A 17,899-nucleotide genomic window follows, 5' to 3' on the forward strand; every position below is an offset into this window, starting at 1 on the left:
TGGCGCTGGCTTTTACAAATGTTTCGGTAGTAAAACTGCATACTACTTTGTATAATAAAAAAGGCTGACTTTTACTTCAAAAGCGCACTGACGCTCCACACCAGTAGGCGGCAGTAATTTGCAGTCAGCTCTCGGTCTACCGTTAGGAGACAATCGGGAGAGGAGTCTTCTGTCAACCTTTGTGTCTCCGCAGAGAGCGGGACAGAACGGCGACAAAATGATCAGGCATTACTGCAAGGTTCTCCAAATAAATGTCCGGAAATTCACCATGCTCCCGCACGTTGCTACGGGTAAGCCGAGTCCTTTACAGACAGCATTATATAAGAATTGTATGCGTTGCGGCCAGGGGGCGTTCATGTGGAGGTGTGGCCAGGATGGCTGGCGTAAACCAGGTCCCATACTAGCAACAGAACGTAATGTACTGCAACAGAACGAAGGCTGGATTGTCTCTAGTAGTTTCCATTTGTTTGAGGTTTTTATATTGTTGCAGTTAAGGTCAGGTCTTAGCTAGAACACTGTGATGTATCCATATAATTCAACGTTTTTGATTTAGCGATTTTTTAGCTTGCAAATCTGCTATATCTAGATAACCAGGCGGAAAGCTTCTGATGGCGGATGAACCTGGGGAGAAATCACATGTGCTTGGCCTCCTAGCTAAGCGTCACCAACTGCAATTAACAAGTTACATTCTTTTTTTATTATTTCTTTTTATATCGAATGAAAGACAATCATAAATTTTTTTTTTAATGAAATACACGATTAAACCGATTGATTCATCTAATTTAGTGCAATTAATCGCGTCAATATTTACTGAGAAAGTCCTTTAAGTTAAGGTAATTTAGTATATAATAGGTCTAATTAAAATAATAATAATAAAAAAATACAATTCAGATAATTCAACAATGCTTATCGTATAGGCTATATATGTTTTGGCAGCAGGCAAGTCGAGCATTTCTACAATACAGAAAGTGTCTCAAAAGTCCAAATATTGTTAGTTATATTTACATATCATTGAACATAACCCTATTTTTGACCTACTTCCGTCAGAGTTATTTTTATTTATTGGTCCATGTACATGTCAGTCTGATGAAAGCTCTTTAGTTGCATTGCGTTTCAATGTCTCAAGTCTTGTGACAAGTCTTGTGCTTTAAAAGCACTCTGTCAAGTTAAATGTAGTTTGAAACATTGAAAAAACGCATCTTGAGATGCCTGCATTCGGTTGTGCCCTGTCTACCTGTTTTTGAGCACAAAAGTACTGTCTGTTGATTTGAGGAGTCCTGTTGCCTGTACAGTTGGAGCTGACTGCCCCTTACTGCCACATCTTTGTTGAATTGCTCCGATAGAACAGTCCTTAAATTACAGAATTGACATTCAGACTGGAGGCATGAATAACTGAATGAAATGTTAATGCATAATTTTCATATTATTAATCCCACTAACACATTAAATCGACAGCCCTAATTTAACCACGTCCTCACTAACCCGTTTTCGTTTGGAAATTAATTTTCAGTTTGATGGCATGATCCAGGGAAATGTTTTCGGTAAAACACCTTTTTTCTGAACTATTGATAGCGAATGCCTGATTTCGTTTTCCGGTCTACAGTGTTTTCACATACATCAGTGTATGCTCTTAATGGATAATGTGATGTTTAGTGTGTTCAATAGACACACAACAGACTTGTTATTGTCAGCTTTATTGTCAGCTTTTCAGAGAATCAAGAATCAAGACCACTCCTTTTGCCTTTTTAGTATAAAGATAGCCATATTGCCATACAAGACAAAAGCAGTCACTACACTGTCAAAATTTACTCGTGACCAAAATGGTATATTTACTGCGTTTTGCCTTTGAATGGCTAAATCAATGTAAGAAACGGAAGGCCAATCACAATTTAAGATGTAGATATTACATTGCTGTAAGTTGAATGATGAACTTTATAACAGTGCAAGTCAAGGGGAGATTTTTTAGGAAGTGTATAAATAAAGTTTATTTAAAAAAACGTATATAGATAGCATAGAGATTGTTAGATCATCGACTGAAGTCCCTAATCACATTTACATTTATGCTTTTATCCAAAGCGACTTAACAGTGCACTTATTACAGGGACAATCCCCCTGGAGCAACCTGGAGTTAAGTGCCATGCTCAAGGACACAATCTGGTGGTGGCTGTGGGGATCAAACCAGCGACCTTCTGATTAACAGTTATGTGCTTTAGCCCACTACGCCACCACCACACCAGCAATCAATTCTGCCAAGCCCCAGATCTTTCATAGGTACCCCCGGCCGGCTGTGAAAAAGACGTTGAACACCCAGGGCGCGACCACCTACTGGACCCCCTGATTCTCCTATGGAAGAAATGAATGGGATTTTTACTTGAACCCAGAATCCCATTGTTTTGGAAAAGTCAAATAAGAACAGAATGTTTGAGGAATATCAATAACGTGCTGCCTCATAAGCACTGTCAAAATGATCACCACACATAATCTTTTACCCTCCAATAAAAAGGTATTCACCAAGCCAGTAATTGTTTATGCTCTGTTTTAGGTGTTCGACACAAGACAACAATCCAGTATGCCACACGGCCAGACCTGCCCAAGCTGGCCTACAGGAAGCTGACAGGGAAGAGTCCTGGAGTGGTTTTCCTGCCTGGTTTTGCCTCCAACATGGGTGGTCAGAAAGCAGAAGCCTTAGAGGAGTTCTGCAAGTCTTTGGGCCATTCGTACCTCAGGTAATTGAATTAGAATTGCCTTAAATTTTGTGCACTATTTGTGCATGCTTGAATGGAGTAGGAAATGGTGAATTTAAAAGATTTTAGTGCTCATTAGAGCATTTATCTGCTCACAAAATCAACAAGAAAAAACAAGTTTTGTGACTGAGTGAAACCATTTTAACTAGAAATTGCTATCTTCATTTTTGGGAGGTAATCAAAGCTGGGTAAAAATGTAGATTTTTGGATAAATTGTGATCTTCATTTGAATGATCCGATATCGACTGTTAAAAACCCAAGATCATTTAGTCTATGTGGCAACCCTCTACAATGCAAGTAAATCAAGTAAGCAATAAACACACACACACACACACACATATATATATATATATAAATAACCTCATGCCATCCCAGATGTGTTTGAATTTCTTTCTTCTGCAGAACACAAAAAAAGATTTTTAGAAGAATATCTCAGCTCTGTAGGTCCATACAATGCATGTGAATGGTGATCAGACATTTGTAGCTCCCAAAATCAAATAAAGGATTCATTAAAGTAATCCATACGACTCCAGTGTTTAAATCCATGTCCTTAGAAGCAATATAATAGGAATAATTTATAACAGATAAAAATGTAAGGCAATTTTGTTTTACTCTTAATCTCCACTTTCACTTTTACATCTGAAATTCACATGTGGTTACTGTTTAGTTAAAGTGGAGATTTAGGGTAAAAAATAACTTAAATATTATTCTGTTTCTCACCCACACCAGTTATATTGCTTCTGAGGACATGTATTTTAACACTGGATTTTTAAATGTTTCCTTTATGTGATTTTTGGAGCTACAAAGGTCTGATGACCATTCACTTGCATTGTATGGGCCTACAGAGCTGAGATATTCTTTCAAAAGTCTTTGTTTGTGTTACGTAGAAGAAAGAAAATCACATTTGTGATGGCATGAGGGTGAGTGTATGATGAGAGAATTTTGGGTGAACTATCCCTTTAATATTTCCAAAATGTGCCAAGTTTGAAGGTACGTTGTATAATTAACAGCATTAGCTGAGAGAATTTCATTCATATATACACCTAAGCAAAATGGACACAACTAAAATATACCCAAATGAATCTGAATCGAATTGAAATGAATCGAGAGCTTGTGAATCAATATTCTGTATAAAAAAAAAATCTGTATCAATATTCATCCTTTATAATCAGCATTTTATAATAGATTCATGCCATTTCAGAGACGTAATGTGTAGAGGTCGACCGATATTGGTTTTTTCAGGCCGATGCCGATCTTTTGAAATCCGGGTCGGCCGATTAATGGAGCCGATTTATATTGGCCGATATTTGGCCGATATGTGCTTGTTTTTAACCTCTTATTTGAAACTTTTATTTGAAAGATAAAATGTAACACAAATAATTACTTAAGATAGAAAACATTTCTCAACAAATACATTTATTGAACACTTGACACTTAAATTAAAAATGTATAATGTAAAAACATATTGTATAAATAATGTATAACAAATATATTAAATAAACAAAGCAGGTGTTACGAACTGCTCTGAGACACGAAGGTTGAGATCCAAATGCAGCTTTAATTAAGGGGCAATCCAGACACTTAATCCAATATTCAGAGCATCCAAGAGCAGCACAGGCATAACTAGGGATGGGTATCGTTAAGGTTTTAATGGTATTACTATCTTACCGATACTGCTTATCGATCCGGTACTTCAACTGTATTCTTAACGGTTCTTTTTGTTATAATATACAGATATATATAAATATATATATATATATATATATATATATATATATATATATATTAAACAAAGATAAACGTTATATAGGCATATTGATTTAATTTCAGGAAGGTCTACTAACATTACTGTTCAGGTGTGGTCTAAAAAGAAATCTAATAATCTAGTAATCAATTGTAAAATAACACTGCATAGTTTATCATAGATAGATGAATGCTTATTAATGCAGAAGTTATTCATTCAAGAGCTGTAAGTGATTTTCTCTTTGCCTTTTGTTGTTTGGTTCGCAGTAATGGCTCAATCGTCATCATGTTTATTAGGATGCTTCCCCTTTAAGACCGAGTTCAGATCTAATAGACTCCTGATGCAGCATATTTTCTCCCAACTATTTCCATAACTACGTCCATTTAAGACATAAACTGTGTTTAAGTGAATCTCCAAGCCGGTCGTTTAGACACATTTTTGTGTATAGTTGATTGTTTAGACGTGCACATGAAACCCAAAATAGCCTATACTTTGCTTGTCTCTTTGTGGTCTGTATCGGAGCACGCGCCGCCTTGGGAACGGTATCTCTTGCGCTCTTTTTATTATTAAACGCGTCCCGCAGTTTAGCAACAGTAGTTAGACTGCATTTTACAATAATCACCGATCGTGCTGATTCTGACGTTAAGTTTGAGTTTTAGGGAGAAATGTCAGTGCACCGCTGTGAAGGGAAGGAAGTTGTGCTAGACAGAATGCGGCTTATGTATAAATATTGTTTTTATAATCTTTGGAAGGCGAAATATAAAATAAAATCAGACTAATATCACAGATCTAAACCAGGCTACGTTTGAATGTTTAGTTCTGTCACTCATTTAGCAGGGCTGTGTTGTGCTCGCTGTGCGCGAGATCTCTCTCTCTCTCTCTCTCTCTCTCTCTCTCTGACTGCGAATAGCTAAATTGCATCACAGAGAATGGTTTCATAGAATTATTATACATAGAACATGTATTTTCTTAATTTCTCCAGTACCGACAGCAGAAGCGTAACGTCCGAGCTTACCAAAGCCAGTCCTTCAATAGCCTATAGCGCGTTGGTATCTTTTTTATTACTTATTTCTCTGCATTGAGTGACAACCCTCTCAAATATAAGACACACAAACAGAACAAATAAAAGTCTCAGATTCACTGTCTGTAATTGGAAAATTCTTGCTTACTTATTGTGACATGATAGCAACCCTTCTGCTGTGATAATGCAACTTCAACTACGCTATCAATAGCCAAAGTAGCCAAATGTCATGTCGCGTTTTTTTCTCGAAGTTGGCAGAAAAATATCAAAAGTTTTTAATTAAATATAAATAAGTTTAATTAAATATAAATACAAATTTAATCCTTACTGTTTACTCCAAGGAACTTCACTCCTTCCTTAGCACTGGATGAGGTCAGCTCACTCTGCTGGAAAATGACTCTAGGGGCAGCGTGCGTCGAACACGTGTTCCACAACAACACTAGGCTGCCCACAGATGTGCCTGCCTAATAATCGGCTTGATATACTTGGATATTGGCCGATGCCGATTATGTAAAAAATGCTAAAAATCGGCCGAGTAATCGTTTTAGTAATGTGTCCTACCCACACTTCAGATCCTTCTTACACCCCTGGATTAATATGTTTCACCATTGGTTCATATAGATTGTCATTGTAATCAATTACCATAGTGTGTTCATTATCCACTTTGACATTTGTATTATGATGGTGATAAATGATCTTCTTTTTTCAGGTTTGATTATTCTGGCTGTGGGTCGTCCGAAGGGGAAATGGCAAACTACACCATGGGTGCTTGGAAGAAGGATGTGCTCTTCGTACTGGATGAACTAGTAGAGGGGCCACAGGTGAATGGATCAATTAATTTGTTTGATTAATTCATTGCAAAATGTGTCTTCAATCACTTGAATACAAATTCATAATTTGTTAATATACATGACCAAATTAAATCAGTTCTGGCTTTTATGTAATTGTGTTCAAGATTCTGGTGGGCTCCAGCATGGGTGGTTGGCTGATGCTGCTAGCAGCTCTTGCACAACCAGAGAAGACCGCTGCTATAGTGGGCATCTCAACAGCTGCAGATCACTTTGTCACATCATTCAACACGCTGCCAATAGAGGTGAGAAAAGTCATCTTTAAAATTCTGGGTGCTCATGTATAAAACTGGTCGCTGATTTCATCCCAAAAGTGTGCTTGCACACAAATGTTTTCAGATTAATAAAACTGTATGTATGGCAGAACCTGTGCAAAGTTCACTTTATGAATCCCAGTTAGCAGAAGATTGTGCATACAGACACAAAAAAATTATTCCCCACCCCATGTCCTCCCTGAAATGCCCATACTATATATTGAGCTTCCAACGGGGGTTTTTACCATGCATAACCTTATCTGCATATAATTTTCATATGCATGTTGCCATCCAGACACGTAATAGTACCGTGTTTAATGGTACGAGATACTAGGAAAATAGGAGATAATGGAGCTGTTCAGCCGTGACGTCAATTTGTAGGTGAACCCTAATGGATGGAAGGCTAGTTCGCCATAGGTTCCTGTGGCAGGGCGGATGGCGGGGCCGGGTCGTTGTATGTATGTTGCTTCAATGCGGCTTTAAAATTCACGTTTGAGGAATGACTGTGTAATTTATGTTGTTGAAAAAACATCCAAGTATCTTTAAGTAATATTTTCCACAGAACTTATTTTACTCATAAATCCAAACCTGCCATTATAAAAATCTATAGCTAACTGTCTTGCAGGTCTTTGGACTACAAAATGCACCGCTCTATACTGACTGGAGCCGAAATGGCGCATGTGCCTATAAGATAAAACCCTGCCATTAAAATAATTTCTTAAAAGGATTTTCATTGAAACACTTACCATAAGCAAAATCAATTGTCCTGAGAAGTGTATAAGATATTAAAGGGCACCTATTATGCCCCTTTTCATAAGATGAATCTTTGGTCATTTAGATATTTGGTGTCCCCAGAATGTCTGTGAATTTTCAGCTCAAAATACCCTACAGATAATTTGAATTACCATGTTGAAAATGCCAATTTTTGGGTGGGAATAAAAACAAGCCGCTTTTGTGTGTGTCTTTAAATGCAAATGAGCTAGTGCTCCCCACCCCTTATCCAGAATAGGGCAGAGTTTTGACATCTCTGCTTTGGATAACTAGACATCAAAAGCAATATGACTGACAGTGAAAATAGTGGTGTTCGGCCCTATATGTTTGAACCTGAGTCAGACACTGATGAGAAAGAGAATCCGTCAGAAGTGAAACTTTGAGAATAAACCAGGAAGTTTCCGAATGGTTATTTGATACATTTATTTATTTGTTGTAGAGTTTTTTCAGCAGTTTTGCAATGATAGATGAGCAACACACACACGAATACTGTTGCAATGTTCGCTATGCACTATAATGAAATGACACAACACAAACATGTCCGTCAGCAGTGTCCATCAACAGTCGTGGGCAGGGCCTGTAGAAAGTGACGTCACTTTATACAGAATCTGTGAACGGCTTGTTCTGAGACAATGCTTATGATTAATGGGGATTAAAAAAAGGACTGGGTGGATTTTTATCATTATAGGGTGGTTGGGTACACACACTGCCAACACACATTTATGTTCAAACACCATGTAAAAGTGAATTTTGCACAATAGGTCCCCTTTTAAGAATTGATAAAAAAGTGTTTTATCTTGAATAAGTGATAACGGAAAATTATTTATTGATTGTTTTAAGCATAAACCTAACCTACTTATTAAACGTATCTAAAAAATGATATTGTAATATTTAAAAATCAATTTAAGAATGTTTTATAAATCTGTAAAAGTTAGATTTTGTTTTACAGGAAGCTAAACAAAGATTAAAAAAAATTACATTTTTGCAGTGTTAAACCCTACCTGACATCATCAGATCAGAGCTTTTTCTTCAGAAATAAAAGGTGCAACGTGTAAGTTTACCATTTGTTTTTGTATTCAACTTGTACCAAAACACTGCTGAACAGTAAAAGTATATTTCGTTATACTAATTATACTATTATGTTTAGATAGCTCCACTGGTCCAGGTGAAATCAACCAATGAATGACTTGCGTGTAGTTTTCTCTCTGTATAAAGCTGAGATTGGAGAAAGGATTGGGAGATATGGAAAAATTACCCAAAATTACCTTTAATAATTCTTCCATTTCTTCTACCTCTTTTTTTATCAGACCAAGAAGGAAGTAGAGGAGCAGGGCTCTTGGAAATTCCCGACCAAGCACAATGAAGAGGGTTTCTACACTCTGAGTGTGAACTTTCTGAGAGAGGCAGAAAACCACTGTGTACTCCAGAGCCCAATCCCTGTTACCTGTCCGGTACGTCTGATCCACGGGCTCAAAGACTCTGATGTACCCTGGCATGTCTCCATGCAGGTCGCAGAGCGGGTACTTAGCAACGATGTGGACGTTATTCTTCGCAAACATGGGCAGCATCGCATGTCAGAGAAGGATGATATTAAGCTCATGGTGTACACCATTGATGACCTTATTGATAAACTGACCACACTGGGGTGAGGATGGGTGTACTCATGTAAAATATGGATCAACAGGTGTATGGAAAACCTCATTTGGAGGTAGGGTTTTAAATGCAGAAAGCCAAATTAACTGAAAGGGTTAGTTGATACAAAAATAGAAATTCTGTCATCATGTACTCACCCACCCTCATGTTGTTCTGAACTTGTGTAACTTTCGATCTTCCATAGAACACACAAGGATTTGCATACAGTGAAAACATGGATGATTAAGTAACCTGTCAATAAAATGTAACCCCAAATCAATACAAATACATATATAAGGGTATGTGTATGTATGTGTGTGTGTGTGTGTGTGTGTATATATATATATATATATATATATATATATACACCCATATACATATTTTTTTTTATTGATTTTTCCCCAATAATGAAAGTACAATAAAATAATGTAATTAAATAATATTTAAATATATAATTTTTTCACATCATAAATTGTCACAATGTAAAAAAAAATTCCTAATGATCCTTAAAATAGGCTTCATTGTCCAAATGCACTATGCAATCTAATTTCTTAGTTGTTTCTTTTGATTTTGGAGTAAAATGGGACATGGGAATATTCTTGGCATCATTTTGAGAGCTACTGCAGAAGTCAAAATCTTAATTTTCATCTTTCTCACAAGAAATCTTATCGAATGGCTTCAGAAGATTTGCACAAGTTGTAAGAGTGACTATTGTGAGAATTTGACAGATCTGGTCACTATAAACTGTCATTGTATGGACATGAACATCATTTGTTGTTTGGTTTTCACAGAAGAAAGTCCTACAAGTTTGGAACAACATGAATAAATGTTGACAGAAATTTCAATTAAGGGTGAACTATTCCTTGAGAGGCTCAGGACCTTTGTGGTCAGAGCCTTTTGCTTTTATTTTTATGTCCATGACAAAGATTGCATCTCACTTACAGTAGTAGATACATTACATCACCCAAAATACACACGTTACATGTTCACATACTCACAACCCCATCACTTTTGCCTTAACCATTCTAGACATGTACAGTAACTCCATGCCGTCTCCATTCCTTGCCGTTTTTATTTTTTATAGTTTTTAGTGTTGCATTTGAATGTGATCATTTGTAATGCTTGAACCTGTAGGGCCTTATTTTTTTTCAAAGTTGATAACTTTACAAGTAGCCTAACTCAATCTTTCACTTAACGTGGTGAAGGTATAGTCATCCTAAAGTACTGATGTTTTTCAGTGTCTGTGCCTTGGGTTTTCTTTTCACATGTCTGGTTTATCACTACTAGAGGGGCACGGTTCTATAGATCAGTGTTACAGGTACACAAAGTGTATTTTGCCCATTTTCAGTATTCATACGTTTTTGATCTAAAACGTGTTCCTTTTTTTCTCACTGTAATGACTGCAGTTTATGTCTACCATTGCTTTGTGTACACTGATGATGACACTAAGTAGAGTTTATTGTATGATGCTTTCTCAAACTAAACATTACATGCAATCTTGTAAAGTATATTATACAATAAGGAAAGAATAGTCTAGAAAAAGGCTTAGTAACTGACCAAAAGGAGCAATTTTAGAGCGGGAAAGAAAGAAAAACTGTGTGAATATTTATATGCAAAACTGCATGCAAGAACGGAATGGGACAGAGGATAAATAAGGATATAGAGGATATTTCATTCATATGCAAGCGTTCTGTACTTTGGGAACAGATGATGGAAAATATACACTTAACACATTTCTTTTAGTTTTTTTGTTGAACTAAATCTCAGGTTAGATTTGCAAATGATCACAGTACTGGTATTTAAAATTTCACTTTTTTTTTACTGCCATTTACTCAGCCTCATGGCATTAAAAACTCTTATAACACAAAAGGAGACATTTAGTAGAATGTCCGTGGTCACCATTCACTTTCATATAATGGAAAGAGCAGCTTGAACTTTCTGCTAGCTAACTCTTTGTGCTCAGTGCTAGAAAGTTAGCTGTGTTGGAATGATATGAGGGTGAGTAAATACATTTTCAGTTTTGGTGAATGAGCAGCAGGTTCAGTTACATTCAACACCATTTATTGTAGTCACCTGCTGGTTTTTCCATTGGAGTTCAGTGTTTCTCTGAACTCTTGTAGACATTGCAGTTATAACAACATGTGTTTTTATCATGCACTAGTGCAATGCTGCAGTCATAGAACAATATCAAGGATGTCATGGTATTTCAAGAGCTTTTCTTTTCTTTGTTTGATGAATACTGTTTTGTGTGGGTATTTGTGAGTTTAAATTTCTTTCTGCCACCTGTTGGTGTATGTATGTAATGTTCAATATTTTGTCTTCCTTTATGTGTGTTTGTGGGATTTTTGCAGCACTAATATCTCTGCAGGTTGATCACTAAATGTAAATTGTTACGTTTCCCTCCTTTTTGCCAACAATATATAAGTTTCTCTTGTTTCTCACATATAGGCCTTCCAGGCCAAATTAGGAACTCTCTCTTATATATATATATATATATATATATATATATATATATATATATGTATATATATTACTTGTTTCCTAAAAAATTTAATATTAAAAATGTATATCACATTTTCCAATTATGTTTAAATCTATGCCATGTATGTATGCTTTATATTATTAAAAGCTAGATGATAGTGAGCGACTGCTGCTTTTTTTCCCATGTTTTTGAGTTTGCTGTGTTCTGAACTTCAGGTTGCTGCACAGTGTTTACTTTGCTTATATAAGCATGTGGCAAAAAACTAAAAAGCCTTTTTACTGTGTGTGTGCACGGGACAGAATGTGTATTTTGGTCTTTTGCATTTAAAAGGTATGGTTGATTTAAGCAGAATAACTAATGCAATTTTAGCCATCGATAATATTATTAAAAATAAATAATATGTATATTTGTGTTAAACTTGTCTATACAGTGATTAGAGTCTAGACTATAAAGATAAAAACAAGTGGCATTTAATTTAGAAAGATAGCACAAGCAGACTTTTCAAGCAAAGCATATCACAAAAATAAGTTACATCTACTAACTTACATCTACTAAAGCATCACATTTGCACAAGTTGATTAAGCACTTTTACTTTTCCAATTGTTTTCAATGAGAATTGTCATTACAGTAACAGTTTTTTTCTTCTTATTTGTTTTACTGTATTACAGTAATAAAGATGTTGTTGCACAATGATTTTCTTAAAATCACCAAAAATGAAAGGCAGTGTAAAGGGAGAACTATGATTTATAAATACTATTTAAATAATATATGTTCACTTTTTCATATAATAATGACCTTTTTTCACATTGTGGTATGAGAATTGAAGGCTTAAATGTACATCACTGTTATGAAAACAATGTTACAATGTTATAATTGACTTAAAAGCAGGCTTCCTTTTCTATAGGCAAAATCCAATTTCTTACTTGTTTCTATTGATTTGGAGAAAAGTAGGACCAGGACATTTTCTTGGTTTCAGGTTTCTTGACTGAATCAGCCATAAACGTAGTCAATGGCCAATGGCAGACGGGGGTAGTGAGGGAAACCTGTATGGAAAAAGTGATTTTTTGCAATTAAAATAAATCAAATCAAATCATTTTATTGTCACACTACCATGTACACAAGTGCAACAGTAGGTGAAATTCTTGTGTGCAGTTCCGAGCAACATAGCAGTCATGACAGTGACGAGACATATACCAATTACAATAAACAACATACTTACACAAAACAATTTACATATCAAATGTACACATACTTACACAAAACAATTTACAAATCAGATGTACACATACTTACACAACACAATAATTATATACAATGCAGAATATAGAACAGAATATACAATACAATACAATAAGTGGGAGTATATGAAATATATATGTGTATATATATATATAGTAGTTGTATTGAGGAGAATATGTTGACAGTCCAGTGTGAGATTATAGCTGAATAAAGTGCAGTGCTAATTATTGATCCTGATAGATCAAGAGTTCAACAGTCTGATTGCTTGGGGAAAAAGCTATCATGTAGTCGGCTGGTGCGGGTCCTGATGCTGCGATACCGCCTGCCTGATGGTAGCAGTGAGAACAGCCCATGACTTGGGTGACTGGAGTCTCTGATGATCCTCCGAGCTTTTTCACACACCGCCTGGTGTATATGTCCTGGAGGGAGGGAAGCTCACCTCCGATGATGTTCCTGGCAGTTCGCACCACCCTTTGCAGGGCTTTGCAGTTGTGCGCGGTGCTATTGCCGTACCAGGCGGTGATGCAGCCAGTCAGGATGCTCTCTACAGTGCTGGTGTAGAACCGTGTGAGGATGTGGTGGTTCATTCCAAACTTCCTCAGCCGTCTCAGGAAGAAGAGGCGCTGGTGAGCCTTCTTCACAACGGCCTCAGTGTGGACGGACCATGTGAGTTCCTCAGTAATGTGGACACCGAGGAACTTGAAGCTGCTGACTCTCTCCACCGGTGATTTATCGAAATAAATCAAAGTCTTTTGTTTTTTCCCTCTATAGTGAGAACAATAGGCTTTATATGGACATGCAGAGGAATGTGAGAGCACAGCTGGATGCACATACAGGCCAACAGTGATTGACATAACAGACTGATTGATGGATTGATTAAATCAATAGAGTGTGTTGTGGGCAGGACCAATTTCTTTCTGCAAATGGTTCTCTCAGAGATTGCATTTCGTTTTCTGGAATACTGTTTAGCATAGAGAGCAGTATAAAGTGCTTTATGTACATCATACGTGTATATTTTCACTTGTATATGTAAAAGAATACATTGGCAAGTACATAATAAAGAAGTATGCGTTGCACCTGCATGCTATATTCTTTAAAGCAATGCTCTAAGTGTTTTTGGAAAATTAGTTATAAGCCATTATAGATTTAAGGATTAAGAGGCGATAAAGTTTCCTTGGGGTAAAATGACTTTCCTGTTTGTCACTATGAAATGCAAAATTGGCTTGATCCATGTGGTCATGGGGTTCAAAGTCAAAAGCTTGATTTAAAAATTTCTGAAAACAATTTTTTTAATTATTATTATGCATGTATGAGAATATCTGGGGAGATTCTCTTGAAACGTGTCAAGAAAAATTGACCATTTTACTCCAAAAACATAATAATAAAAAAAAATTGTCTCTAGAAAATGAAAATGCCATTTTAAGGGCCATTAAGAGTTTTTACAAGAGTTACATTATTTTAATGACAGTTATGCACATTTTTGCCCCAGTTCTCATTCCAGCGATATGAAAAAGTTTTATTATGATATTCTAATTTCCGCAACATGAAAAATGATATATTATTAAATAATTATACTTATATTATTAAAAGCATTTTTATACGTTATAGTAGTTCTCCCTTGGTACTGCCTCATATTTTGATTTTAGTAATGAAAATCATTGTACAACAGCATATTTTGTATTGTCATGCAGTAAAAATATGAATTCTTTACGGTAATGAGAATTCTTATCGAAAACAATGGACATCAATGGAATAGTAAAAGCAACACATCCGAACATGTTACGTTAATGAGAATTGGGGGATAACATTTATCTGAGTGTTCTGAAAATAATGTTGCACTGCAAAAGATTGCAGGGGTCCTAAACGTAAGCTCAATTTTCTTTTTGCAAAATACAGTTAACTTAATATTTTTTGATTGTTGATTTGGGGTTAAATATGACCAGAACATCTTCAAGTTTTGTGAGATTCGCCCTCTGAAATGAACACATACAACTATATAATGATAGATTACAACTTGTGGTGATGTAGGTGATGTCTGATTTTTTAAAGAATTTTCTAACCCCACACCCATCTAATTTCTGCAATTCTCAAGCTGTGATCCTTGGAGATTATTTGGCCACTTGAATCATCCTCCTGCCTGTGCGTGGAGTCAATATAGACACATGTCCTTTTCCAGGCCGATTCTTAAGATCGCCAGTTGATTAGAACTGGTTAATTATTGTGCTGATCATGGAAATAGGCATTGTCAATGCTTTGGCTATTTTCTTAAAGCCACTTCCCATTTTGTGAAGCTCAACAACCTTTTGCTGCACATCAGAACTATATTCTTTAGTGTAACCCATTGTGATTGATGATTAAATGAATTTGGCCTTTTTATGCCCCTTTGAAACAAAGTCATGGCTGAACAATTTCATGTTCCTAGTCAACCAGGTGCACTAAAAATTTTAAATATGAAGGGGAATATACATGTACTTCAGATATATTTTACTCATAAGAATTTGTAGGGGTGCCATTCATTGTGACCAATGTGTTTTGGAGAAAAATATTTATTTAATAAAGAGATTGTAAGACACTTCAGATCTCGAGGGGAAGGAGGACACAGGGAACTGGTTTCTTGTACTCACAGGTGGGTTTCTTTTTAATTGATAAACTTCAGCGCTTACAGCTTCACAATAAAATGTCAGCTCACAATAACACATTAGTTTCACAATACATCTCTTGACCCAGACTCTCTCCTCTGCTCTGGAGGTTCTGTGGCTGCTTATATGCCGCCTCCCCATGCTCACTGGAATTAGAGACAGGTGTTAGACATGATTTAGCTTAGGTGCAAGCGCCCTTACCGCTTCCTCTCCCCGACGGGCGCTTGACCACGCCCCCGCTCCCACATACCCCCACCGCCCAACTCAGGCCGGGGCGCCATCCGGCCTGCCTACCACCCCCCCCCCATTTCTGGAGAGGAAGTCAGCGACATCTGCACCCCCGGTCTGTGGACCACCTTGAACTTAAAGGGCTGGAGAGCTAGATACCAACGGGTGATCTGGGCATTAGTATCCTTCATGCGGTGGAGCCATTGAAGTGGGGCGTGATCCGAGCAGAGAGTGAAGGCGCGCCCCAGTAGGTAGTAACGGAGCGTGAGGACCGCCCACTTAATAGCCAGGCACTCTTTCTCCACAGTGCTGTATTTTGTCTCCCTCAAGGAGAGCTTACGGCTAATGTAGAGGACCGGGCGCTCCTCCCCCTCCACCACCTGCGAGAGTACGGCCCCCAGCCCTCTGTCTGAAGCGTCCATCTGCAGTAAAAAAGGGAGAGAGAAGTTAGGTGCATGCAACAGCAGCCCCCCACAGAGTGCGGCTTTAATCTGCGTAAACGCCTGTTGGCACTGCTCCGACCACTGGACCGGGTCTGGAGCCCCCTTTTTAGTGAGGTCAGTCAGCGGGCTGGTGACGTCCGAATAATTGGGCACGAACCTCCTTTTGGCCAGCCAGCCCAAAGAACTGCCTCACCCCCTTTTTGGTCTTAGGTCTAGGGCAAGTCGCAATCGCCGCGGTCTTGTCAATTTGGGGCCGCACCCGGCCATGACCCAAGTGGAACCCCAGATACCGTACCTCCATACACACAATCGCGCACTTCTTAGGGTTTGCCGTGAGCCCCGCCCGCCGCAACGACCTCAGGACGGCCCTCAGATTTTGCATGTGCCGCTGCCAATCATTACTATAGATAATGATATCGTCTAGATAGGCAGCGGCGTAGGCGGTGTGTGGTCTGAGGATCCGATCCATGAGGCGCTGAAACGTGGCTGGGACCCCAAACAAACCAAAAGGAAGTGTCACAAATTGGTGTAATCCAAATGGCGTAGAGAAGGCCGTTTTCTCACGTTTTCTCACGGGTATGCGTCAAATTTAGACACCGCGTTGGCTTTTCTATAATCCACACAGAACCATACAGACCCATTGCTCTTGGGAACAAGAACAACCGGGCTGGACCAATCACTGTGGGACTTCTCTATTACGCCCATATCGAGCATCGCGTCCAATTCCCCCCGAACTATTTTCTTTTTATGTTCGGGCAAGCAATTGGGGCGGCTACGTACCACTACACCCGGCTCGGTCTTGATGTGGTGCTGGATGATGTTCGTGCGACCTGGTAGAGGGGAAAACACATCTGCAAATTCCCTTTGCATTTCGGAAACCTCTGTGAGTTGCCGCGGTGAGAGGTGATCTCCACAAATAACCGGGTTGTTGCGATTGTGGTCTTTGTTTACCTCCGGGCCGAGCTCCGCCCTCTCCGGAACTATTGTGGAAAAACGTCACAAGTGCCGCCTCCTCCCTCCACAGTTTTAGGAGGTTGAGGTGATAGATTTGGCACATGCCCCCTCTATCGGTTCGTTTAACCTCATAATCGAGATCCCCAACTCGTCGTGTGACCTCAAAGGGTCCTTGCCACTTGGCGAGTAATTTAGAGCTTGATGTTGGGAGCAATACAAGTACCTTATCTCATTTACATTTACATTTATGCATTTGGCAGACGCCTTTATCCAAAGCGACTTACAGTGCACTTATTACAGGGACAATCCCCCTGGAGCAACCTGGAGTTAAGTGCCTTGCTCAAAGACACAATGGTGGTGGCTGTGGGGATCACCGGGAGATCAAATTCCCCTTAATATTTTCTTAAAGCCCGGCCAATCAGTCCCCAAAATCAGCGGATGAGTGAGGCGGGAACTAACCGCAGCCTCCAAGCTATGTTTTTCCCCCCGGAATTTGATCAGCAAGGTCACCATAGGATACTTGTGAACATCCCCATGCACACACCTCACCCTCACCAGCTTAGCTGTGCCCAAAGCCCTGGGTTGAACCAAGCGTTGGTGGATGCTGGTCTGATTACACCCTGTATCCAGAAACGCTTGGTAAGTACCCCCCTTGATTCTTACCGGAATCCGGTACGCTCCAGCCCGATCGGGGGCAGTCTGCTGGATATCGGGGACCTGCACCACCGTCCCCACCTCCATCAGCGGACACTGATCCCTGAAGTGGCCCGGGTCTCCGCATCTACAGCAGGCCGGCCCAGGCGCTACGCCCGTACCTGCGGTGGCGGGCGCCCCCACCTGAGGGGGAGAGTGGCTGAAGGTTGGGGAAGGGGAGTGTGTTGCTTCCCACGGCTGGGAAGC

At 38.7% G+C, this 17,899-nt stretch overlaps 1 protein-coding gene across 3 annotated transcripts; it reads left to right on the top strand.

Moving 5' to 3' along the window:
• Positions 1–147: 147 nt before the first annotated feature.
• Positions 148–9,390, top strand: LOC127643216 (palmitoyl-protein thioesterase ABHD10, mitochondrial-like). 3 transcript variants are annotated; one of them, XM_052125854.1, is made up of 6 exons: positions 480–495; positions 587–681; positions 2,543–2,726; positions 6,219–6,330; positions 6,465–6,602; positions 8,690–9,390. In XM_052125854.1, exons 2-6 carry the CDS (start codon positions 609–611, stop codon positions 9,029–9,031), a joined length of 849 nt encoding a protein of 282 aa, XP_051981814.1. In that variant the 5' UTR covers positions 480–495; positions 587–608; the 3' UTR covers positions 9,032–9,390. The 3 variants fall into 3 exon arrangements, with proteins under 3 accessions (XP_051981813.1, XP_051981812.1, XP_051981814.1); XM_052125853.1 differs by lacking the exons at positions 480–495; positions 587–681 and adding an exon at positions 148–290; XM_052125852.1 differs by having other exon boundaries at positions 367–681.
• The last annotated feature ends 8,509 nt before the right edge of the window (positions 9,391–17,899 follow it).

Source organism: Xyrauchen texanus, chromosome 4 (genome assembly GCF_025860055.1).
Source record: "Xyrauchen texanus isolate HMW12.3.18 chromosome 4, RBS_HiC_50CHRs, whole genome shotgun sequence".
Taxonomy (NCBI): Eukaryota; Metazoa; Chordata; class Actinopteri; order Cypriniformes; family Catostomidae; genus Xyrauchen; species Xyrauchen texanus.